Source organism: Colossoma macropomum, unplaced genomic scaffold (genome assembly GCF_904425465.1).
Source record: "Colossoma macropomum unplaced genomic scaffold, Colossoma_macropomum, whole genome shotgun sequence".
NCBI lineage: Eukaryota > Metazoa > Chordata > Actinopteri > Characiformes > Serrasalmidae > Colossoma > Colossoma macropomum.
The window spans coordinates 17,890,695-17,917,783 of NW_023494794.1; the positions used below are offsets into that span (position 1 = coordinate 17,890,695).

Here is a 27,089-nt window from a genome sequence, read left to right on the forward strand (position 1 = left end):
GTTTGCTAGCCATGTACTGGCTTCTGTTTTTGAGCTCGCTAGGAGTACCAAAATATTTGGCAAAGTTTCTGTAATGTTATTATTTTGTTTATGGCAAAGTGGAATGTTAATAAATGTTAATGTTAATGAATATTATTAGAATAAACATAATTAAGGTATAGGGTCACTCAAAACAAAATGATTTTAGTCTGAAGTTCAAGTCAGTTAATGAAGTTTTAATGAAAATATTATGATTTTATGTGTGTACAGCTGTTTAAAACTGTGTTTGCTAGTCATTTACAGGCTAGCGTTTTGGAGTAATGCTCAAAATTAGCTAAAATTTTTATTACCGAAACCGAATATTTTGGTAGTGTAAAGATCAAATTTCTAGTGACGCAATACAATGTTCAATTAATTGTTTTAATAAAATAAACATATTTAAGACTCACTCAAAATAATAAAAAAAAAGATTTTGGTCTTGAGTCCAAATCAGTTAATAGCAAAGTCAGTGTTTTCAACTTTGACATTGAATTCGTTCAGTAGAATGAGCCGCATCTGACAGTTAAAAGACCAGTTTAGGGGTCAGAATTGTAATGTAGCCAACAAAAGTCAAATAATTCGATTCATTTGCAAAAATTAAACTACATCACAGTTTACAATTAAGCAGGCAAAGAATGGTTCCTTTTTCAAATTATGATACTGACTGCTGGGAAAATACTAATGTCACACTCTTTGAAACTTTGTCTCTGGTTAGTTTAACCACCATAATGCAATCGAAATCAGAGCTTAGAAGTAAAACAGGGAAGAAGGAGCTAGTAACAAAAATACTTACAGAGGAACAGAATAGCAATAGCGATGGTCTCGCCTGCCCTGCAAATTTCACAACGATCTGTACGCAGAGAGAGCCACTTCTTTCAATATGACACAATGTTGGCCTGTTTCTGGGAACATGTTGAAGTGACCACTTCCAGTTTAAATCAAAACAATGTAGTACATGTAGGATAATGTGAAGAAAATGGATTGTTTTTGTTTCAATTCAGACAATCCTTATGGTGAATGAGTACAGGGTTCCCATGGATTTTAAAGGGAAATTCTGGCCAAAAAAAAACAAAACCTATGGTTATAACAACCTAGGGTTGTTATAAACACCCTACAGTGGTGCCGCGGTAGCCTCTAGAGTCAATTTTTCCAGCTCAAAGACTACAAAAAGCTCAATTTGATGATGTATCTTTGAGGTGGGAGGACCTACATTTGCATAGTGCATGCCGGGTATTGTAGTGAGAGAATACTGATGGAGGACGCACAGAAGTTATTAAATGATGAATTCTGTCACACTGATGAGGGCGAAGGAAGAAATGATGGGCTATGGAATTTATTAATGCACTATGGAACCTACTAAATGCTAGTCCTAGGCCAGAATGCCCCTCTAAGGCACTGCCTTAATGTTTTATTTCTCTGTTACACAATGACTTGTCTTGGTAACAGTACGAATTTCACTTCACATTACAGCACAAAGTCTTTTGAAGAAATAGGGAAAGGCCTTGTGGGAATTTGCTTACTCTACACGATAGAGGCCCTTGTCCTAGAGGTGAAAGGTTGTCAAGCTCTGAAATGTTTTGATTTCCTTCACCATTTGGCAATGCAAAGAGCTCATCAGAACTAGCAAGCAAAAATAAGAGATATACAATTGTGTGCAAACATTTTGTCCCCCCTGGTCAAATGACATTTTGTTGATTTATTAATGTGAAAATAAGTACACGTCCTCTACAGAGAACATGTTGTTTTTAATGCACAATTATGGTATATTTGCTGAATTTAACATATTGGGGAAAAAATATGGAATGCTGCCTGTGCAAAAGTTATGGTACCTTTAATATTTTATGTTTTCTTTATGTCAAACCTAGCAAATAGAAATCATGCAATAAATTTAGCCAAAAAATGCAATCCTGTACAGGGGGTGCTAAATTATTTTCACTTTGAAAATCAACAAAACACATTATTTGACCAGGGTTATGCGTATGACATCTCAGTCCAGAATAACTGTAGTTTAGAGTAGTGGGTAACACCTCTGGGTAAGCTGGCATAGTGTAGTGGGTAACACCTCTGCCTTCCATCCTGTAGACTAGCGTTTGATTCCCTATCTGGGCAAGCAACCTATGCTATACCATTAAGAGTCCTTGGACAAGACTCCTAACACCACCTTTGCCTACCTGCATAAATGTAAATCGTAAGTCATTTTGGATAAGAGCATCTACTAAATGCTGCAAATGTAGTCTTGGACTAAAACCATTCTCCACTAAGAATGCTTCAAAATCCAGGACTCAATTTGATCTGCAAATGGTTAATGACAAGCATTTATGAGACGTTATACTTCACGCTCCCATTCCTTTGTGTTGAATGTTGTGATCCGAATAGGCCTCTTTTCTTTGTTGAAAAGATACAAAAGCTGTGTGAAAGGCTTGGGTGGCCTACCCGCTGAATGTGCTGAGAGGAGGAGGGGGCGAAAAAAAAAATGCATTTGGCTTCTGGTGCACATTGCGTCACAAGGAGGAACTGTTTGCAAGCGTGTGACCAGCCAGGGACTGAGTGAGAGGGGGCAGGGCTCAGTTCTCACTTGATAACCTGGTAGTTTTATTGAAGTTACAGACACATCTCCCTCAGTTTATCAGCGCAGGCCAATCACGGCCACAGCTACCAGCCATCAGAACAGCAGAGGAGATCCAGAGGAAGAGGCTGTGGGAACAAACAATGGACTGAATTAAGAAGAATCCAGCACCACATCCAGCCCAGAGTGAGCCACTGTATGACCAGCCTTTGAAGGTACCCGTGTATGATGCATCACTATCTGAGTTTTCTTCTACTATCTGAGTTCAGTGCCCACTTTGGTAAAACACATTTAATTGGAATGTATTGTAAAATAGTAACATTTTATTCACCAATATGATCTGAGAATTAACTCACAATTTCACTTGAACACCCATGACCATCTCCATGTCTCAAAGACCTCTTGTGTTCTTTGCTGAGCTGGAGCGAAGTAGTCGCATGGTATTGTGTGATGTTGTGGGAAAACACAGCGTGTACAACTGTGGCATTGTTGCCACTTCTCATTGGCACTCAGGATGAGGAATGCATCCAGATTCGCAAAGAATCTCACTGGTGCGAAGTCTGCCAGCAGCCGTATCAGCAGAGCAACTCTGACCTGTTTCTAGTTAAATGTTTAGAAGACAAACAGCATGGCAGTGTTTTTTTATGACTGTTCATTTCACCAGTGTCACGTTGTGAAGCGCCTGAGGCAATAGGTGCTAGATAGTTTCAACATGTCTTATTTTTCACAAACTCCTCTGCATTGCACTAGAAAAGGGGAATTGCACCTATTTTTTATATATTTATATATATATATATATATATATATATATATATATATATGCACATATATATATATAAACATATACGCATATTGTGGTCCATGTAGTTACCGAATATAAGGCCTTAGAATGTAATACACCTGGAATTTTGAAAGTTTTTTTTCTCCCCAATATCTTAAACTCAGCAAATTATTAGAAATTTTCCAATAAAATTGCAGAAAAGTGACATTTTTAAGTTCCCTGTGGAGTCATGTTGACTTCTTTTAGCTTAGAAACTCAACAGAGCATGTATTTTGCCCAGTTGTGTTCAAACTTTTGTGAACTGGTGTATTGTAGAGAAACCTGACATCCAACAACTGTGGTGATAGGAACTAAAAGTCAGATATCATCATTTTATTTATCTAAAAATGACCAGTGAAGCTACATATATGTCCTAAGCTTTTACATGGAATGTTGATGATGGTAAAATAGTCAGAAATCTAAAAAACTATGTTTTGTTTAGGGACTATTTCGCCTTACAGCACATTATATGTGCCTCTCTGCCATGAATAGATTTAAAAAAATATGTTTTAGATCAGGGCCTGTGAGGACGTTTGATTTGGCTTGCCAGGAAATCACCCCAAACTCACCCCCTCAGTCAATGAGAAAACATATTTTGATATACTACAGCTATTATCTCATAGCTATCGTAAAACAATATCTTAGGCATCAAGCGTATTTGTAAATGTGTCCCAAGTCTGGTTCCTATCATCACTATTGTCAACAATTCTGACTATGTTTCTCAATAGGTGGAATTCCCCTTTGAGAACTCAGTAGGGTTCTGCTGCCTTTTGGGGAGGTGGGGGTTTTATTCGTCAGATGACGACTGGATCATGCTGTAAGGTCTACCCACTTGGTCATGCATCATTTTCTGTAATTCTCTTGTTGTTGCATAATGAGATTTGCAGAGAGATTGAATTTGCTATTACAGTATTTCTGGTGTAACAGCTGGTACGTAATGCTCTTCAAGGCTCTTCTTAGGCCATAAATAATGTGATGGCCTTGCTTAAGTTATTGTATTAGCATGTACTACAATGCCACTGCATCAGGTTACATAACATTCATACAGGTATCCAATTCCTTTGTCTCCTTTGTTATTACATGTAAAGAATGTCCTTGCTTTGGTTACAGTCATTTGCAAGGCAGAAGAGGAAAGGGTTTGAGTTCTTGTTTAGTACATGGCTGTGTTTGCGACGTGCTCAAGCAAACAAGATTAGCCTGTTTTAATATAGATGTAATTCTAGCATAACAGCACTTTTTATTTCTTTCTCGGTACCTTGAGTAATGGCTAATACTGATATCCATTTTTTCCATTTAAAAATACTAAGCTGTCAAATGAGCCACTTTTTACTGAAGCATTTTGCTTAAGGTGGTCATCTAAAAGTGCTCAAACGCCCTACCACTCTTTAGGAAGAAATACACTGCGAACAACATGACAAAACTGTCATTTTTTCAGCTAAACTCCCCCTTACCCCTGAAAAAGCCCCCCAAAAAGACCCAGACCTTTCAACATCATTTATCACATTTGCAATCAGTTTACTGCCTCTTCACAAACTCACTCTTTTCTAAAAGATAAGAGGTGAATAAAAAAGACTAGAATGTAGGGTAACATTAGCTGAGATAACACACAGGTACACACTTAAAAATAAATGGTTATTCAAGGGTTTTTTAGAAAAAAAAAAGGTTTTATATTGAACCATGAAAACTCAAAGAACCCTTTGCATGATTAACGGGTTTTTTGCATCGTGAACGGGTTCTTCAGATTGCAGGTTGCAGAGTAGATGGTTCTATATAGAACATTTTTAAAAAGGGTTCTATATAGCGCCAACAAAGGTTCTGCTATTGTTACAATGTCAAGCTTGTAATGATAGAAGAACACTTGTTGGTGCTATATAGAATCCTTTTCAAAAAGGTTCTATATAGAGTCAAATACAACACGCTCTCCATCAATCTGATGAAGCATTTCAAAAGGGTGTTTTGAGTGTTCATGGTTCTATATAGAACCATTTTCTTTACTAAAGAACCCTTGAAGAGCCATCATTGTAAAGAGTATAGTATTTCTTATCTAATAGACTGGCTGCCTTTCTCTGTGTAAATTTCTGTGGTCCCAATGTGGCTTTAATTTAGCACAGTAATGGCAAAATGCAGAGTGAGAGATTGAACAGTGCTGAGTTGCTGAGTGCCTTTACAGTTGTTGTGTAAAAATACAGGAGAATACATCAACATCACAGTATATTTGTGGTTCAGTTGCCTCTTTACTGTTATTACTGTAAGGTACACTAAATGAATATGAAATTAGCATTAGTAGGTGGAAATGTACTGTAATTTTGCAGTATGTGTTTTTCAACGGAGGCACATTGGATTCAATCCTGCCCACTCTAACATTCTGAAAAAAAAAAAGATCTTCATGATAACCAGTTTTGTCAGATTCTGTGGATCGAGCTCCAGGGAAAATGCTAAAATGACAAGCAATGGTGTCACATGACACCGGTTCCCAGGAAAGCGCATGGATTCCTCTGTAGCTGATTAAAAACCAAGGAAGAAAAAAATACTGGAAAAAATCACTATCTCAATCTCACAATTATGACTATTGCATAATTATGACAGCATCTCATGATTATGACTTATTATCTCATTATAATGACTTATGTCATAATTATGACATAGCATCTCATAATTGTGACTTACTTTCTATAAATATGAAATCTTATCATTATTATTGGACACTAAATCATAATTATGAGATGGTATGTCATAATTATGACATAGTAAGTCATTATGATGAGATAGTAAGTCAGAATTATGAGTTAGCAAATCTTAATTTTGAGATACTATGTCATATGAGTTATTATGAGTTATTTTCTATAACTTGAGAAAATTCTATTATTATGAGACACTAGGTCATAATTATGACATAGTAAGTCATCATGATGATATACCATAGTATATATTGAGTTGAATCAGGTGTGTTTGAATGAAAAAATCACCTAACTGTGCTGGACTACGACTCCCCAGACTGCACCTGGTCAGCCCTGGTCTACTGTTACTGTAGTTAAACTACAAATCCACTGGGCTAAAGCTTTGTAAACTTCTTTCCTCTAGGACCATTGGTAACCATGGAGAAAGAGACCTCGAACGGGCCAACCCAGCCTAAAGAGAAGCTGAATTTGAGCTCATGCATGAGCGGGAGCTACCGCTATGGCTCCATAGCCAGCGAGCCTGAAGACAACATCTTATCCTCTGCAGAAAGCGACGTCATCGCCCCTAAACGGGCCTATATAGCTGTGGCTGTGCTCTGTTATGTGAATCTGCTCAACTATATGGACCGCTACACAATCGCAGGTGAGTAGACCAACCACCCTCAAACAGTAGAGGAAGTTATGGCAAACCAGAGTTCCTGAAATCTCTCATTCCTTGTTTTAAGGTCAAATGCATTTGTTCTGTCTGTATTGTAGGAGTTCTGCCCAGCATCCAGAAATACTTTGTCATCAGTGACAGCACATCTGGTCTACTACAGACAGGTATCAGCTTCAAAGCACCACTCAAGACCAGCTAGCATGCTGAGTTCTGCTGCTTGAAAAGCCAAACAGTAACTAACTTTAAAGGAAATGTCAACATTTCTGCATAGTTAAATAATAGAGTTGGAAACAATGCATTTAATGTGAAACGCGCTATTGAAGAAGAACCTACTGAGTTACAGTGGTGCTGACAGGAGCCAGACATCTAAAGCTTTTAAAGGGCCCATATCATGGAAAATCAAAAATTCCTTGCTTGTTTTTGGAAATGAAATAGTTTGAAGTAGTATGTAAACATTCTTATGTTTCCTACATTCCACATGTGGAAACTATTTCACATTTTCATTTTGTTTCAATTCTTTATTTTCATGATGTCACAAAAACCAACACATTTACACATCAGCCTACATCTGTTTAGCTCCACCCATTCATTCTTAAGTTATAAGGAGTGTTTCTGTCCTCCTTGCTTTTTGAACAAGGCACATCACAGGGCGTCCAATCAGAACAGAGCTCATGTATCTGTTTTAAAGGCGCACTAACAAAAACCTACTTCATTCTAAGGGATAAAGAGTGGTTGGAAAACGATCAGGTAGAAAAAAAAATGAAGGATATGGGCCCTTTAATAGATTTACTTCACAGAAAGTTGCTACATTAAATATTTCCAAATATGTTGCCAGATGCCGGAGAGTTTTGCAATAAAGTTTTGGCCTAAAGTGTATTTATTTACACGCAGGGTGGTATTTCTTTAGGGTAATAGTCCCTAAAGAAAATATACATAGGTCAGATTTTCTTTTGTTTTAAATTTATCAACATTACATCTAAAAACTCAGAAGACATGTTTAGATTCACTACATTTGCATTGTACACATCATGACTCCTGGTTCCCAACTCAAAATTTGAGTTGATATGTCTTTCTACAATGCAGCGTTTCACATCACACGACTCTGAGTGACTTTTTTGGCCTTTAATTATGCAAAAATGTCTCTTTAATGACCACAGCCACTAACATGGTAATGAATTTAAAGCTAGTTTCTGTGCATCTGTGAATTGTATATACAGTACATGGCACTGAATGTAGGTTTGTCATTGTGACACATAGAAAGCTATGCTAGTTAGCTGTACCACTACACGACCACTTTAGTGAATTCATAGAGAGTCCTTACTGAAGGTGTGATGCAATTTCAACTTCTGTCTGTGAATGTAATAGTATGTGGGACTGTGTGTTGATTGCTTATCAAGAATATCAACAAAAAAGGAAGCTAAGATTGTTATCTTTAACTCTATAACACAACTTCCTGTTGACTCATGAAAAGTTCACAGTTTACAGTGGTGCAAGGTCGACATATATCTCTCTACCAACACACTTGTTATCTATTAAGCCTCAACAAAGACAGCATTTTTCTGAGTAAAGTCTGTTTTATGCAAGGTTCTGCTGAACTGCTTAGCATTGTGCTGGTAGCTTTTACAGTCTCATGCTAATATGAAGCTAATTGACGGATTATCTTAGCATTCATTGACCTCCTCTAGCACCACAGCTGAATCACGATATGTAATTATGTTGCTTTGATAGATACAATAAGGAACTACTTTCAGATAATGCTCTCACGTAGGCTAGATGTTGCATGTGCCTGGCTCGATGTCAAACCTGAAATGGGTTGTCTCTTCAGATAATCCAACCCAGAGCTAGTTTTACAATCAGTCAGCCTGAAACTGTGTCGCCTGATGTGTGATAAGAGCTGCGTCTAGGCTGCAGCCCCACAGTTTGAAAGACAAAGTGAATTATTTAATAGACATAATCAGCCGCTGACGTTCTGCTGTGAAACATTCATGCTTTTACAGTTTTCATCTGCAGTTTCATGCTGCTGGCACCAGTCTTCGGCTACCTTGGTGACCGCTACAACAGGAAGCTGATCATGGTGTTTGGGATGATTGCGTGGATTGTCACAACACTGTGCAGCTCTTTCGTCACAGAAACGGTAGTGCAACTCTATTCTGGCTGAATTTCTAGTATTTCAGCAAGCACTCATGTTGTGGAACTGTTGTTTAAACCCGCTTCCTGAGATTTACCATCATGTGTAAAAGTTTGTACAACCCCTGGGCTAAGTGAAAACAACACATCCTCTACAGAGAGCACACTTTAATATAAATTCGGCCTTTTACTGTACAATTTCATTTATTTGAAAGTAAACAGTCCTAAATTTTGCACAGGCTACATTTCATGTTGTATTTTTCCATGGTATGTTAAATTCACCAAATAAACAGTAAATGTGCAGAAAACCAAAAAAACATGCATTTGACCAGGAGAGTCCCCAAACTTTTGCACATAACAAAAGGTGAAATGATACAGTAATAGTGTCCAATAGTTTGGAATCATTTGTTATATTAATAATTGTAGCTATTTTATATACACTACTATTCAAAAATCTGGAATCACAATTTTCAATAATATAAAGCAATTGTTGATTGTATTGTTCAATACATCACATAGTGCAGAGACCACCTTTCATTTCTTAAACTTCCACTCAAAACATTTCCATAACAAAACAGTTAGTTATTTTTCAGTGTGGGAAAAGGTTATAATTACAGAGAAGCCTCAATAGCTGAATGTAATATCAGATTTTTCAGCATTTAGAATCCACTCTTTACCTTTATTATAGCTTCCGTCTTTTTCAGGGCACTTGCTTTCAGTTTTTAAAGAAATCTGTAGGGATGTTTTTTGACACCTCCAAAGTTCAGTCTTAGAAGTTGGTTGCATTTATTGCTTCTCACAATCCAAGTACAAATTTAGACTCCACATCCACCAGATGTCCAGTTTTGGTGTTCTAGCGCATCTTCTTTTTTGTCTGTTTCCTTTTTTCAGTAATGGCTTCTTGACAGCTTCACATCCTTTCAGACTTCTCAAAGCTATGGGACTGAAAGGATGTGTAGCTCTCAAGAAGCTGTTACTGAAAAAGAAATAGACTAAAAAGACGAGAATTTGCAAATCAAAGAAGCTGCTGGTGTTCTCAGAACAATGGACTGACCACCACAGAGTCCAGACCTTAAGATCACTAAATGTGTTTGGGATTACTTGGTGAGAAGTAGAAAATGCAACCAACTTCTAAGACTGAACTTTGCAGGTGTGGAAAAATATCTCTGCAGATTTCTTTGAATAACTGAAAGCGAGTCTCCTGAAAAGAATGGAAGGTGCAATGAAGGCAAATAGTGGACACACTTATTTGCTGTGTTGGTAACATTAATCTATCACACATGTCTTTCTGGTTTTTAGTACTTCTGGGTGCTGGTCCTGTTGCGAGCGTTGGTTGGGACTGGAGAGGCCAGTTACGTCACCATTGCTCCTACTATCATTGGAGACCTGTTCACGGGCACCAAAAGAACACTCATGATCTCCTTCTTCTACATCTTTATCCCCGTGGGAAGGTAAATGAGGGAAAGAAATATCCATATATTTCTGATGAAGAACCATTTGAACATGTAACGAACCATTAAAAGAGGCTTTTTGGCCTAAAACTAGCGTTTAATGTGTTATTTGTCATGGTGTGTATTATTCTAATATTCTGAAGGGTGGCTTTACATCCTTCATCCTCATAGATTTGAAGAGAATTCATTCATTTGTATCCTTTTTTGTGTTTTCCTCCATCAAAGTTCTCTCACAACAGTGCCCAGCATGCATCCCCACACTGAGATAAAGAGATCCTCATTGCTATCATAGCCACTGATGTAGAGGGTTATAAATATAGAAGTGTTATTTGGTTTCCTGCCAGTAAGATTAGCTATCTGGCTTCCTTCTGCATTAGCTAGCTAGTTTCTTACAGCCCACACCTCAAGTGTCCACCCTAAAGCAGTTATGTCTTTGTAAAGTTATATCTTTGTAAAAGTGCCTCCCACCTTCAAGATACATCATCAGAAGGGGGTTTAAGTAGTTTTAGTAGGCAAGCAGAAATGCTTACAACAGATAAAGCAATGGTTACAATTTTTATTTTGGCTGTAGTGCATCTTTAAGCATTCATATGCTTCTTTGAGTTGTCATGGTTCTATCTGAAACCACTGCCTTTGCAAAAGAATCCATGAAAAACCTGTTTTTTTAAGATGTTCATGCTGTATATTGGGGCGGCACGGTGGCGCAGTGGGTAGCGCTGTCGCCTCACAGCAAGAATGGACTGGGTTCAATTCCCGGCCGGGTGACCAGGGTTATTTCTGTGTGGAGTTTGCCTGTTCTCCCCGTGTCTGCGTGGGTTTCCTCCGGGTACTCCGGTTTCCTCCCACTGTCCAAAAAAACATGCAGACAGGCGGATTGGACATGCTAGATTGCCCCTAGGTGTGAGTGTGTGTGTGAATGTGTATGTCTGTCTGTCTGCCCTGTGATGGACTGGCGACCTGTCCAGGGTGTATCCTGCCTTCCGCCCAATGACAGCTGGGATAGGCTCCAGCACCCCACCGCAACCCAGAAGGATAAGCGGTTTAGATGATGGATGGATGGATGGATGGATGCTGTATATTGCACTTTCTTGTGGGTCAGTTTTAATTATCCTGTTATAACAATAATCATTTTTGTATTTTGTTTCAATTTCCCTCCATATCAAAGTGGTCTTGGCTACATCCTGGCAGCCAAAATTGCAAGTGCTACAGGGGACTGGCGTTGGGCCCTCAGGGTAAGACTCTTCTTTTAAACCTTGGGAAGTCAGGACACAGATGAATGGATATGCTAATTAAATGTTTGATTGTGCTGACCATGTTAAACAGTCCAGCTTTGTACTGGGTCTGATTCAGCTTAATGCCTTTAAACCAGCCTGGACTTCATTAGTCAAATGTGGAAAATGTCCACTCGTTTGTAATCATGCTGTGAAAAGGGTCACAGTATCATCTCATTTAAAACACAGTAAGAAAAGACACATAATCCTCCATCAAAAATGTATTTAAAAATGTCTTATGATGTTTGATTAAAGTGTAAACTGAGCTGCTCACTTCTCTCTAAAAGAGTTTAATATAGTATATAAACATCGTTAAAGTGATGAAATACTGTTCACTCCTCAGTCCATAAAGTCCATTTATGAAAATTAAGCTGCAGTAGCAGACTGTTTTGGATTTTTGGCTTTTGTGATGTAACAAAAACCAAGCCATTTACATGCATCCACCTATTTAACCTACAGCAGTTTAGATCCACCCACATACTCTGAAGTTATTAGGAGTGTTTCAGCCCAGACTGCTATTGACCTGAGGCACATTATTGGGCAGCCAGTCAGGAAGCAGTCGTTTGCGTATTGTCGCTGCTTTTTTTATCTCCTTTTTTTCTACCACATTTGAACACACAGGCTGCCCTTCTGATTGTGTGAAAATCACATGATGAATGGACCATCAGAAATGCTCCAAACTTGCTTGGAACAAAATCTCTTTACATTTACATGTTACAAAAAAAGAATGTTTTTGCCTTCTCTTGTAAAGTTACCATTTTGGAGACACTTGTTTATCTTTGCACAGCGAAAATGTATCAGTCTTAAAGGCACAGTATTAAAAAAAAACAGTTTAATTCTAAGAGATAAAGAGAGGTTTGAAAATGGCCATGGAGAAATGAATTATGACCCACACAAATGTCACAAGTGGATCTCATGGAAAACAATAAAACACAAGAAAAATGTAAGATGGGGTCCTTTAAGTTATTATGCACCAGCAGGTGAGGAAAAATAATATTAACCAATAATATCTTGTTTCACCTCCTCCCTCCAACCACCCCCAAATATCATAGAGAAAAAATGCTCAGCTAGCTCAAAAACCATCTGTGGTAGCGCATTTTATCTTTAACCTTAAGAATGACTAAGCCATTAAGACTATTGTCTGCCAAGACCTGAGTTTGGACTCTAATATTCAGATGCTCTAAAGGCATTTATTAGCTAAATTAAAAATGTTTTGGAACTAAACTATGCAGGGCGATAGACCACTAGGAGCAAGGTTGAGCACCCCTGATGTAAACTAAAGCTGGACACAATAGTTACCTATAGTGCTTGTTCTACTACAGCTCAACCCCATCCTGGGTGGACCAGGCCTGGTGCTGCTGGTGTTCCTGATCCCCAACCCACCTCGAGGAGCATCTGAAAACCAAGGGACAACATGCATTGAAAGCACAACTTACTGGGAGGATGTCAAGTATCTCCTCAGAAAGTGGGTAAAATTACAGTGATGGTTCAACTAGACTTGCACAATTTACCCTAGCACAATGTGGACAAAAGTATAAAGAAATTCTGGCTTTAATTGTTACTACAATTTGTTTTCAGCTATGCAATGTAGTTTTGTCCGTTTTTAGTCACAGGCCTGGCTTATAACTCACTCACTCACTCATTCACATTTAGCAGGCTGATGATTCTCCACAAGAGGGCAACATTAGCACTAAAATAGCTACTAGTGCTTCACATTAGTGACACTGTGTGTACTTGTTATACAACCCTGTTTCCAAAAAAGTTGGGATGGCATGCAAAATGTAAATAAAAACAGAATACAATGAGGTGCAAATCAGTTAAACTCTAGATTTGATTGAAAATACTACAAAGACCACATATCAAATGTTGAAACTGAGAATTTTGTTATTGGGTTTTGAAATATATATGCTCATTTGAATTAGATGCCAGCAACGTGTTTCAAAAAAGTTGGGACAGGGGCCATGTTTACCTCTGTGTTATAACACTTCATCTTTTAACAACACTCTGTAACGTTTGGGAACTGAGGAGACCAATTGCTGTTATTTTGAAACTGAAATGTTTTCCCTTTCTCACTTGATGCAGGATTTCAGCTGCTCAACAGTTCAGGGTCTCCTTTGTCGTATTTTTCATTTCACAACGCTCCAATTGTTTTAAGTGGGTGACAGGTCTGGACTTCAGGCAGGCCAGTTTAGCACCCGGACTCTTTTATTATGAAGCTTGTAATACGTGCAGAATATGATTTGCTGCTGTCTTGCTGAAATAATCAAGGCCTTCCCTGAAAAAGACGTCATCTGGATGGCAGCATGTGTTGCTCCAAAACTTGTATATATCATTCAGCTTTCACAGATGTGCAAGTCACTCATGGCATGTGCATTAATGCACCCCTATCCCATCATGGATGCTGGCTCTTGAACTGTGTGCTGATAACAAGCCAGATGGTCCCTCTCCTCTTTAGCCCAGAGGATACGGTGTCCATGATTTCCACAAGAATTTCAAATTTTGATTTGTCTGACCACAGGACACTTTTCCACTTTGCCTTAGTCCATTTTAAATCAGTCCATTTTTGCCTGTGCAGTCTTTCAGAGTGTTGATCCCCTCCCCATCCATACTTCTGTAAGACCGATGTTACTGACATGTTGCTAGTTATCCTAATTAGTTGTGAGATGTTCCACCCGGTGTTTTTTAGCATTACCCTACCAGTCTTTTGTTGCACCAGTCCCAACTTCTTTGAAATGTGTTGCTGACATCAAATTCAAATTGGGCATATATTTTTTCAAAAAACGATAAAATTTCTCACTTTCAACATTTGATATGTTGACTGTGTACCATTTTCAATTAAATGCAGGGTTTAAATGATTTGCACATCAATGCATTCTGTATTTATTTACACTTTGCACAGCGTTACAACATTTTTGAAAGAGGGGTTGTAGATAATTGTATAGTATGGAGTATCAGAAACCATTCTGTCTTTTTGAGATTATGCAACCACTCAGCATTGAGCATCTGAGGCGAGTGTATGATGATAGACATGCAGTTCAGGGCAAAACTAAAAAGCAAACTTTAGACACCAGACATGTCTTGACTGATCTACATTTTAATTGGATTTCTGGCTGAAACGTTACCTCTGGATTTTGAACTTAAAGAGCGTCAAACATACTGACCCTTATTCATCAAAGTAGCTTTTTTTTTTTAAAAAAAAGATTTGACCACCTTCAATGACATACAAACTACTCTGCGTCTCATGACCGTTTCATATGCCGTGGAAACAAGTAGAGATTTGAGCACAAATGATGAATCAGCCGCAGTGCATGAAATCAAGCGCCTAATTGGGGCCTCATTTGCATATCATTTACATTAAGACTGCCCTAATTCATGCAGATATTTCGGTAGGGACTCATGGAAAGAATAAAATTTATGAAGTAAACAAAATGATCGCCATGTACACAAATTATTAGTAATGTTTTTTTTTTTCTCATCACTCTATTGGTCTCTATTGGTAAAATAGATGACATTGATAATATTTTTGCTTAGTTAACCACAAATTTTTTCAGGATGAAAAACTGTTACACTCAGATTTACACACTCCTACCAGATGTGAACTTGGTTGTAAGATATGCCACAGATAAAAGTGATGAATAACAAAACTCATTTTGTGCTCAGATTTGACCACAGACTACTTTGATGAATAAGGTCCGCTGTGCCCACTCTACAAAAATGTGAACTGTAAATTTTATGAACATTTCCATCTGTGAAACAGTTTTAAGTTAGTGTGTATGTGTTTATACATGTTTTCTTCTAGCCGAAGCTTCGTCTGGTCTTCTTTAGGAGTGACCGCCATGGCTTTCGTCACAGGGGCATTGGCCTTTTGGACACCCTACCTTCCTTTCCCGTGCACGTGTCCTACAGGGCCTCACTCCTGCCTGCTCTAAAGAACCCTGTGACCCTTCTGACAGGTACACACAGGATTGACCTGTGCCTCTCTATCTTTACACAGCACTGGTACATTTCATTTGAGTGTCATTGATGAAGTCACAAACCACCTGCTTCATTACTTATTTTAATATACCCTCATTAACTTGGCCTTGCCATTTGCCCTTAGGAGAATCCCTGTCACCATCTTAGGAGCTGTTCCATTACTTTATTAGCTCATTAGCTATCTTATTAGAGTTAACACAAGGGTCAGCTTCAGCAGCAGAACTGCCTTTCAAAGTCCCAAAATTGGTGAACAAAGCCATTTACAAGCAATAGCAATAAATATTTTTATTGAAATACTTAATATAGCCAACAGTGACATGCCATGTTAAAGCTGCATTATGTGAAATTGTGAATTCTGATTCCATCTGGCGTGTACACACATCATGCAGGCATATGGACACAACAGATTACATTCCTGATTACAGTTGTGTTCGCATAGAAACACAGAAATCACGGTGGAAATCTGAAGCTTCCATATCCCAGCGTGATGTGTGTGCACGCGAAGCGGAATCGGAATCTGTACACACTTAAAATGATGGTTCTTCCAAGGTTCTTTAGTTCTATATAGAAGCATGAACACTCAACGAACCCTTTGCATGATTAAAGCGTTCTTTGAATCATGAAAGGGTTCTTTAGATTGATAGAGAATGTGTTGTAGATGGTTCTATATAGAGCCTTCTATTGTAACAAGCCTGACATCATAACAATAGAAGAACCCTTTTTAGTGCTATATTGAACCCTTTTCAAAAAGGGTGACAGCACATTCTCCATCAATCTGAAGAACCCTTTCACGATGCAAAGAACCCTTTAATCATGCAAAGGGTTCCTTGAGTGTTCATGCTTCTATACAGAGCCATTTTCTTTACTAAACAACCCTTGAAGAACCATAATTTTTAAGTGTGTATCCTTCAGCTCGTCAACAAATGCATGTGTACATGAGGGGGGCTTACAGAGTGATTTGTATTTACGACAGTGGTGTAAAAGTGAAATACACTGTAGGGGGAGCCAAAGAGCAAACAATACCAATATTTGCTGAATACTGCTTTCAGTTAAAACCATTACATAATGCTGCTTTAAGTCATGTCTCAAAGGGGAATCCACAGATTTTTTTCAACATTTCTCCATAATTCAGTGGATAAGATGTAAACACAGTCATTCAGAGGGATCTGATGAGAAATAATACATTTGTAGGGAAACATACAGACACAGTCTTTCAGATTTCTTTACAATGGTGGTGATAAGAACCAGAGGTCTCAATGTCTACAACAAATATTGCCAATTTTATTCACTATTTAAAACCACCAGTGAACCTACATGTGCCTTCTGAGTTTTATATGTAATGTTGATGATGGTAAAATAGTGGACGATCAGAAAAAATTCTTTAGGCACTACTTTGCCTTAGAACATCCAGCATGTGTCCCTCCACCATGACTGGAATACATTGAATAAAGTACATGTTATCAGAAAACTATCATAAAACAATGTATCAGACATCAGGCAGCACATTTAATAACTTGCTATGAGGGAGGTGGATGTCTGGTTCCTATCACCACCACTGTGAACAGTTCTGACTCTGAAAGTTTATCTAGAACGATGCATTTCACACCAAACCACTGTAAATGACATATATATGAACATGCATATACATGTATACAAATATACATATATAGTTCTTTGGGATTGGATTTGACTGCGCTTAATAGTAACCATATACTGTGTCTTACTGACAATAAAGTATTTTTAAAAAAGAGTTTTACATTGTTTGGAACTGGGTCTTTAAAGTGTCTTTGGTGTGCTATTTCTCTCTCTTTCTCCTGCCACAGTTACATTTTTGGGGCGATCACAGTGGGAACGGGCATCGTGGGGGTTCTCATCGGCAGCTATATATCCAGGAAGCTCAGAAACAGAGTGGCCAACGCTGACCCGCTCATCTGCGCTGTGGGCATGCTCAGCTCTTCACCTTGCTTGTTCATCGCCATTGTTCTGGCGGCCACCAGCATTCCAGGCACATACGTACGTTCCAGTCTCTATCCTCCCTGTAAAGTAGCTTTACTTCTTTGGGATGTGCTGAAGCTGCACTTGCTTTTTCAGAAGCAATACACAGAGAATTGGACTATGTAGGTTCTTAAATAGCCATAAATGCTTTTGATTTTGCTATATCGAAAAGTCTAAGCACTCATTTCCATTCCTTCGCTTGTTTCATCATCTAGGCATGCATTGGTATTGGAGAGACTCTGCTTTCACTAAACTGGGCCATTCTTGCTGACATCCTACTGGTAAGAACTTGAACATTTTGGCGCCTGATAGCTTATAGGTTGATTGGCATTATCCTGGAAATGCCTTAAACTCAGTATATGCATTTTTTGTTTCAGTATGTTGTTGTACCAACAAGAAGGGCAACAGCTGAGGCCTTGCAAATTATGGTGTGTCATCTCCTGGGTGATGCAGGAAGTCCGTATCTCCTTGGCGCTGTAAGCATACGACTCAAATGTTTACTGAAAATGTGTACATATTGTTTATAATCAGCACTTTCAACAATAATTCTCTCCTGTCAGTTTTCCTTCTTTGATTTCTACATAGTTAAATCAGTAAGATGTAAGTCCATCAGAGTGGTTTGATATGAAATGCTCCACTCTAAAGAAACTTGCAGAGTCAGAAGTGTTTGTGGCAGTGATAGGAACCAGACGTCTGAAGGGTTAAGTGCCTCTAAAATCATAGAAAACTGTTGCATGACATGGTCACGAATAAGTTGCCTGATGTCTGAGATTGTTTTACAATAGTGTTCATAGCAGAGAGGTAAATGAATGGCATTGTAAGGCAAAACAGTCCCCAAAGTAAATGATTTTTTTTAAAATTTACCACCATTTTATCATTATCAGCATTACATATTGTGGCGCTGCCACTGGACTTAAGGTTTGGGCAAATTGGAAGAGTGGGGAAAAGCACGTAGAGGACTCCCAGAGTTCCTTGTGCCTCTCCGCAGCCCTTATTTAGTTTGGATAAAATGGTTTAATAATGTTTATTACAGTAGCAAAATGGTATAAGTTTAGTGTTGGGTTTATTATGCACTTCTCAGTAACTGGTGGTTTTTGAAGTGACTCACTGTCTGTGTGTGGTCCTTTGCTGTCGGTCATCTTTCCCCATTCCGTTTGTGTAGCAGTTCCCCTTTGCCGCTGTTTCAATAAAGAGCATTTTTATCAGTTTCTCTCTCCGCTGTTTCAATAAAAAGCAGTGCCAACGCTACAAAATAAAACCTTTGGGAGATGTGTAGATCCACTGGTCATTTTGTACATTAAATAAAATGACTAAATTTGCATTATTAATCTTGCGACCTCTGGTTCCTATCACCACCACTGTACAGACAGTCTGTGACAGTAAGCTTCTCTGCAACCATTCTCAGCACCATTTCACATCAAACCACTCTGAACTACTCCATATCTCAACTATTTAATTTTGCAAAATCTGTGGAATTACCCTTCAGAGACATGCATGGCTATAAGCTGCATTCTGACCATGTCATTTCTATGTGTCGTGTTCAGATTTCCGATGCTCTGAGTAAGTTTAAGCCTGACTCTCCTGACTGGAGGTTCCGCAGTCTGGAGTACAGCGTTCTCGTCTGCCCCTTCGTTGGCGTTCTGGGAGGACTCTTCTTCCTCTTGACTGCCCTCTATATCAAAGCAGACAGGAAGGCCGTAGAGATGCTGATGAGAGGTAACAGATGAAGAGCATGATGGATTGTGTGCAGTGTGGCTTAGTAAAACGTTTTACTTACAGAGCTTAAAGTCAGTAGCACAAGAACAGTTTGATTCAAATCAGTTTAAATCATTTTAAGTCAGTTCGTTTAGTTCACTTCAGTGCAGGTCAATTCAGATGAATTTCATTCAGTCCAATTTGGTTCAGTTCAGTTCATATACGAGTTCAGTTAGTTGGAGTACAGTTCAGTTCAGTTCGATTCAGTTCATATGAATTTGGTTTTGTTACATTCAGTTCAAATCGTATACATTCCGTTCAGTTTAATTTGCATGAATTCAGTTCAGTTCTATTAAATTCAGTTCATTTGAATTAAGTTTAGTCCATACGAATTTGGCTCTGTTCAATATATATGGATTCAGTTCAACTGAAATCAGTTCAGTTCAATTCAATTCATGTGAACTGCATTCAATATATTTCAGTTCATATGAATCTAGTTCAGCTTGGATTAGTTAAGTTCACATGAAATTTGTTTAGTAAGGCTGAGTTCAGTTTAATTCAGTTCAAATGAAATTATTTCAAATCATGTGAATTCCACTCAGTAAAATTCAAACTCTAGCTGACGCTTGGCACTGTGGTCAGTACAACTGAATTCAATTCATATTCATTTAGTTCCTTTCAGTTCAGCTAAGTCCAGTGCATTTCAGCAGTTCACAGATGCACCATTGTAAGCAGGGGGATATATACTGCAAAATCTAACCGTAGCTGAGACATTTGCTAAGCTTTGTTCAAACAGCCTGCAAGTCAACCAGAACACATAATACTCTGAGCTCATGATAGGAAACCTTGTATCTCTCGCTTTGCACATCGCAGCAATAATGATCTTAATGACTCTAATATCCTGGTAATGAGAGGCAATTATGTCTCTGGTGTTGATGAGCTGTTCATATTTGGATAACTGTAGTCAATGTTTTTATCTAATCCTATATTGTGTGCCTGGCTACTTCTTTAAAACAAGCCGTGTTCATATGCTTCCGATACTTAAATCCACATAGCAGCCCTCTCCACATTCATCTGCAAAATACTCTCACTGCTCATAAACTACTTGATAAACTACAACCCCAATTCCAAAAAAGTTGGCAATGTGTAAAATATAAATATATATATAAATAAAAACAGAACACAATGATTTGCAAATCTCATAGACCCATATTTTATTCACAGTAGAACATAGAACACATATCAGATGTTGAAAGTGAGACATTTTACCATTTCATCAAAAACATTACCTCATTAGAACTTGATGGCAGCAACACATCCCAAAAAAGTTGGGACAGGGCCGTGTCTACCATTGTATAGCATCCCCTCTTCTCTTATCAACAGTCTGTAAACACCTGGGAAGTGAGGAGACCAATTGCTGGAGTTTTAGGAGAGGAATGTTGTCCCATTCTTGTCTGACGTAGGATTCTAGATGCTCAACAATCCTGGGTCTTCTTTGCTGAATTTTTCGTTTCATGGTGCGCCAAATGTTTTCTGTTGATGAAAGGTCTGGACTGCAGGCAGGTCGGTTCAGCACCCGGACTCTTCTTCTGTGAAGCCATGCTGTTGTGATGGATGCAGTATATGTGGTTTAGCATTGTCTTGGTGAAAAAAACAAGGCCTTCCCTGAAAGAGTCGTTGTCTGAATGGGAGCATATGTTGTTCTAACACCTTTATACACTGTTCAGCATTGATAGTGCCTTTCCAGATGTGTAAGCTGCCCACGCCATAGGCACTAATGCGACCCCATACCACCAGAGATGCAGGCTTTTGAACTGGATCGTATTGACAACTGGCTTCTTCTTTTCACAATACAGCTTTAACTTCCATTTGTGGATTGCGCGGTGAACTGTGTTCACAGACAGTGATTTCTGGAAGTGTTCCTGAGCCCATGCAGTGATTTCCAGTACGAAAATCAAGCCTGTTTTTAATGCAGTGCTGCCTGAGGGCCTGAAGATTACAAGCATCCAATTCTGACCGTTGGTCTTGTCCCTTGCATACAGGCATTTCTCCGGATTCTCTGAATCTTTTGATGATATTATGTACTGCAGATGGTGGGATATTCAAAGTCTTCTCAATTTTATGTTGAGGAACATTTTTCTGAAATTGTTCCACAATTTTTAGACTCAGTTTTTCACAGATTGGTGAACCTCTGCCTATCTTTGCTTCTGAGAGAATCTGCCTCTCTAAAATGCTCTTTTTATACCCAGTCATTTGAGTTAGTTGCAAATTGCTTAGCAAAAGACTTACAGATATAGTTGCTGGTCAAACTGGCATTTTGATTTGATCACTGTCAAAAATAGAACGTTACATATGCCACATATTTAGTGAGTGCATTTTCATTTGTGTTTTGCTTAATTTATTATAATATTTTAATCCTGGGAATAAGCTAGAAGAGTCTGGAGTAGTAATGACTGGGCCTAGGTGCACTGGGCCTCATCACAGCACCGCCACTGGATCATTTCAATTCCAAATCATTTCAAGGTGACTGGCACTTCTAATTATTACAACAAAGTGAAGTGTACAGTACTGTTTCTTGGTTTTGTCATGCTGAAATAAGCATGGACATCCCTGAAAAAGATGGCGTCTAAAAAGCAGCATATCGCTGCTGTTGGAACAAAACTTTGCATTCCCATTTTTGTCGTTTTTCTGTTTTTGACATAATTTGAAAATGCTTGTTGCCCCTGACATTGTATGTCAGTTTCATGATGACCAATAGAAATGACTCAACATTACTTGGAAAGGAGTCACTAAGTCACTAAGTCAGGTCCCACTGACTTACATTAAAAGTATATTTTTTCATTCCCTTGTAAAGTTATCATTTTGGAGGTATGAGGTTTTGTTAAGACAGCAGCGATATGTTGCTCCACAATGTGTACATATCTTTCTGCATTAATAGTGCTTTCACAGATATACAAGTTACCTATTAATACACCGCCAATACCATAACAGACCCTGGCTTTTGAACTTTATGCTGATAACAATCTGGATTGTCTTTTTGTTGTTTGGTCCAGAGAAGACAACATCCATTATTTCCATAAACAATCTGAAAGGTTGACTCGTCAGACCACAATACACACTTCCACTGTGGATCAGTCCATTTCAGATGAGCTCGAGCCCAGAGAAGTCAGCAATGTTTCTGGACTTTGTTGACAAATGGCTTCCACCGTGCATAGTACATTCTTAAGCTGCATTTGTGGATAAGCAGTGTTTATTGACAACCATTTGTCAAAGTATTCCTTAGCCCATGCAGTGATATCCATCACATGCTGGTTTTTAACGCAGTGCCGTCTGAGGAATCGAATGTCATGAAAGTTTTGCTGTTTTTGGCCTAGACCTTCTTTTGTGTAAATGCAGGTCAAAGTGGATACACTAACCACTGCTTTATGTTTTTATTTGCATTTCACCTACTGTCCCAACATTTTGGAATATAGGTCCACACAAAACATGACCATTCTAAATGCCAGCACCCAACAGACTAATGATTACGTTTCATACAGTATATTTGAAAAGATGTTCTTATCCGTACAACAACAAGGACAAGACATTCTTTAACACTAGGTCAGAACACAGCTAGTGGCAAAGCAAAACAGATTAATTCCAGCACATAAACATCAAGGGAATGCCATATTTTAGGATTCATACTGAAGGTAGATGAAACAAAAGGCCTTGTTGTCCTCTTTCTATGTCTTTCTCCTACTTGCTTTAGCTTTTCAGGGATATAAAAGGGTACAGCTTGACATGGGTGTCCTATTGGTTTAATTACATCAAGGGCTACTACTTAAAGGGGAATTCCACTGAAAAATCAGAGGTGCAATCAAAGTCATTCAGAGTGGTTTGGTGTGAAATGGTTCATTGTAGAGACTCAGATTTCTTTACAGTGGTGGTGACAGGATCCAAGGGTCTCGATGTCCACAACATAAATATATAATATTGTTTACTTTCTAGAATCACCAGTGAATTTACACGTATCCTTTGACTTTTTCTATGTTATGTTGGTAATGGTAAAATAGTGGTAGATCTGAAAAAAATACTTTTTTTAGGGGCTGTTTTGCCTTTCAGTACTTGCATGTGCCCCTTCTGCCATAAAAGTTTTTAAAAAAATACATTTTGGGCCAAAAGCTTCTAAAACAAAATCAGTAAAACCATGTCTCAGGCATAAGGCAGCAAATTCCTATTTCATTTATTTCTTTTAGCGTCATTAAACTCTTTAGACATCTGGTTCCTATCACCACCACTGTGAACAATTCCGACTCAGTAAGTTTCTATAGAATGGAGCATTTCACACCAAACCACTCTAAATGACTTCACATCCTAACCATTTAATTATGAAGATATTTCAAAATATTGGAGGAGTTCACCTTTAAAAGAGAAGGAAAGGGAAAAGAATGGAGAGAGAGAGAGACGCTGAGAGAGACAGAGGGGGGAGAAGGAGAGTTGGTGTGGCATGAAAGAGTGAATTGTTTTCTGTGATTTCTCTGCAAGGATTAACCCCCACCCTCCCTCCCTCTCTCTCTCTTTCTCTCTCTTTCTCTCTCTCTCTCTCTCTCTTTCTCTCTCTCTCTCCCTCCCTCTCTCTCTCTCTCTCTCTCTCTCTCTCTCTTTATCCTACTCTTTCTTTCTGTATTACTATCTCTGTCTCTACCTATTTCTCCATCCCTCCCTCTTTTTCTTTTGCCATTTCTTTTTATTTTGTGATTTTTAATCTCAAACAGCCTCTAGACTTTCTCACCCCCTCTCTATCTGTCTCTCTCTCTCTCTCTCTCGCTCTCTGTGTGTTAATGCTATGTAACTCTCCCTATCCCCTGTATAAAGAGGAATGTCCACAGTTTTATTTTTTGCAGTCCGATAACTGCAGAATATCAGATTTTGTCAGCAATCCGATCAACATGTTTATTTATTTAGCAGCAAAGCTGCTGGCTTATTTCCGGTACCACCGTCTGTTTTCACACATACGCAGACTGAGAAATCTGAAAGAAATCGGAGTATGAGTTTATATGACCATTTGAATAATCAAATAATTGCAGAAATCCGATTATGATCGGATTACTGAGTGCAGGTAAACGCACTCGTTGTCTCAGGCATCTGTTTCTAACTATTTCATGTGGCAAGTTTCTGTGAGGGAGCTTTTAGAGGCATTAAACGCCACAGACTTCTTATCACCCCCACTGTGATAAAAGGAGACAGTGAGTGTGTATACGGATTCTGCAGTTATCTGATTATTCAAATGGTCACGTAAATGCTATAGTCCGATCTAGAAATCTGATTAAGAAATCCGATAAAGAGAGTTGGATTTTAGCTCAGTAATCAGATTTCTCAGTGCATGTAAACTCATACTCCTATTTCTATTGGATTTCTCAGTCTGCTCATGCACGAGAACAGACGGTGGATGTTGCGAGATGGCAGCAAAACACTTTTGGAGAGGCACTGAAAAACCGCAGCATGAAGTTCGAGTTTTACATAACGTTTACGTCACGTCTTCTTCTGTGAGTTTGGTTTGGGAGTTTGGGAGTTGGTTTATTGCAAAGTAGAAATCTGATTACCGCCCGACTCATGTAAACCCGGAGTTTCCCATTATCTGATTACTCAAGAGCATGTAAACACGTTGATCACATTACCGACAAAATCTGATTTTCTGCAGTTATCGGATTATTAAATGCATGTAAACATACTCAGTAAGTTTGAAAAAATAGTAGAATTCCCCTTACTAATGTGGCCAGTCAGTATATGTTATGGTATAAAAAAACAGCCTGAGTAAAAATAACTCTCCTTCATATCATCCTTTTTCGTGATCAAAGCAGAGCCATGCAGAACTAAAAACCAGTTCCACCTTTAAAACATGGACAGTTCTGTGCAAAAGTTGGAGACCATCCTTGATTTAATTTATTTCAGTCAAAACGGCCATCAGGTACAACTTATTCATTTCTCAGTGTCAGGAAAAAAGCAGATTTTATATATTTAACAGAAAATCACACAAAAGCCTCAACTCTTTACCTGTATTACAGATTTCATTCTTTTCACAGGACTTGCTTTCAGTTTTACAAAGGAAATCTGAGATTTTTCCACAACTCCAAGGTTTAGTCTTAGAAGTTGGTTTTAAGTACTGTGTATCTGAAGGGGACAGTTCTGGTGGTTGTTTAGAGCCCCATTTTCTCTGTATGTTTTATTATTTGTATCTTTTATTTTTTGAACTCCAGCTTTGGAAACTTTTGGAAACATCTGCTTTTTCCTTTGACTTCTCTTTTCCTTTTAATGGCCGTTTTGACTGGAAATCAAATAAATAAAAGGTGGTCTCTGACTTTTGCACAGTGCTGTATGAACATCACAGAGATCCTTTAAGCTTGTGATGTAAAGCAAGTATAATCAATGAATTTTCTTTGCTTTTTTGCAGTTTTTCTGTGCTCTGATTGCATGTCTGTCACTGTTTTTGTTCCAGGAGAGACCCCAGTCCAAAATGAATCCCCCGCTGATTCGACCTGACACAGCAAGCACACACACAGTTCAGCAGATTGATACGACAAGGGAGTGTTTTAAGCTCCAGGCCTGTGTAGGCTTACATTCAGGTGCACTTAACAGCATTATAGTTTTAAAGTTTAGGCCTTTTTTATATGATAGATTTTTTTATTTTATTTTAATTTAAAGTTTTAAACTATTCACACTTTATTTGTGTGATTTATCTGCTTATGACCATCAATTACACACAAACCAGCCTGTCACATCCGGAGAAGTAGTCACATGATTTGCATTCCACAAGCAAACGACCACTTTTTGATGTTTACCATGTTCAATAATTACAGCAGAATTGCTCTGACCGAAGTCCAGTTCTCTAAAACATGCGGGGATGTGCTATACAGTCTCAGAGTCTTTCTATACATAGTTTTTGTTTTTTTATACTTAATTTCATTTTTGCCAGATTAAAATGAATGTGTCATATGTGTAATTTCAATTTTACCACATTTTCAATAAACTTTTATTACAAAAGCTTCATGGTTTATTTTTTGGCCTTTGAAATGAGTGGAAAAGGGGTGTAATGACAAAGCTTCACCACAAGATGCCACTGTTTGACCACTTTGAAGTCAACAGCAGACCCCATAGACATGAGTTGGACAGAGCCTGACAGGCTTGCATAGCAATGAAGGCAAACAGCACCTCACTCCTCTCAGGCAGCCAAAACAATGCTTGAATATTCTAATTTGACTCTATGTAAACACAGAAGTGATTAATCAGCGCTTTTTGTGCCTGCGGCATTCCAGCTTTGGGGTTAATAGCTTTTTAATGTTCTTCAGTGCTTCTGAGTCAGGGGGGTCTTGGGAAGGTTCGGCTCATTAGCTCACCTGATAAAGGTAATTAAAAATCTATTCTCAGATTAGCAGAGACAGTTTAGAGCGTGCAATTGCCAAAGTGTTACTGGCATCCTACAGCAGTACCGCAGCAGCCTTTAGAGTGAGATTTTTTGATTTAAAGACTTGGTATCCTGCCTTCTGGTGATCTTTGGGTGGATGGGAGGAATTTTGAAAAACTACAACTGCTCTGGGGGCGGTTTTCGGAGGTGGGCGGTTTTAAAATGTTTGGCAAATGCAGAACAAGAAAAGATAGCTAGGAAGCCAGATATCTTTTTTGGCCATATAACTGTAGTAGCAGTCTTTAAATCATCATTACAAATGAGAGAATGTTTGACTCAAGTAACAGAAATGCCTCACCAGATAAGGACAACAAGCTAAAAGCTAATGTTAGCAAGGTATAGCTGCCTGTTAAGATACTTCACTTCCGTTTGGCTACTTTTCTCTGACTGAAAG

General features: G+C 38.5%; 1 protein-coding gene across 1 annotated transcript; it reads left to right on the plus strand.

Annotated features, from left to right (window-relative positions):
- Positions 1-2,544: 2,544 nt before the first annotated feature.
- On the plus strand, positions 2,545-26,274 carry spns3 (spinster homolog 3 (Drosophila)). The gene is given in 14 exon segments (XM_036580443.1): positions 2,545-2,799; positions 6,486-6,725; positions 6,839-6,904; positions 8,738-8,874; positions 10,167-10,318; positions 11,484-11,550; positions 12,912-13,054; positions 15,389-15,461; positions 15,463-15,542; positions 17,388-17,577; positions 17,775-17,840; positions 17,937-18,035; positions 19,104-19,275; positions 25,730-26,274. Coding segments are annotated over 13 exon segments (1,515 nt in total). The 5' UTR covers positions 2,545-2,799; positions 6,486-6,499; the 3' UTR covers positions 25,774-26,274.
- Positions 26,275-27,089: the final 815 nt, after the last annotated feature.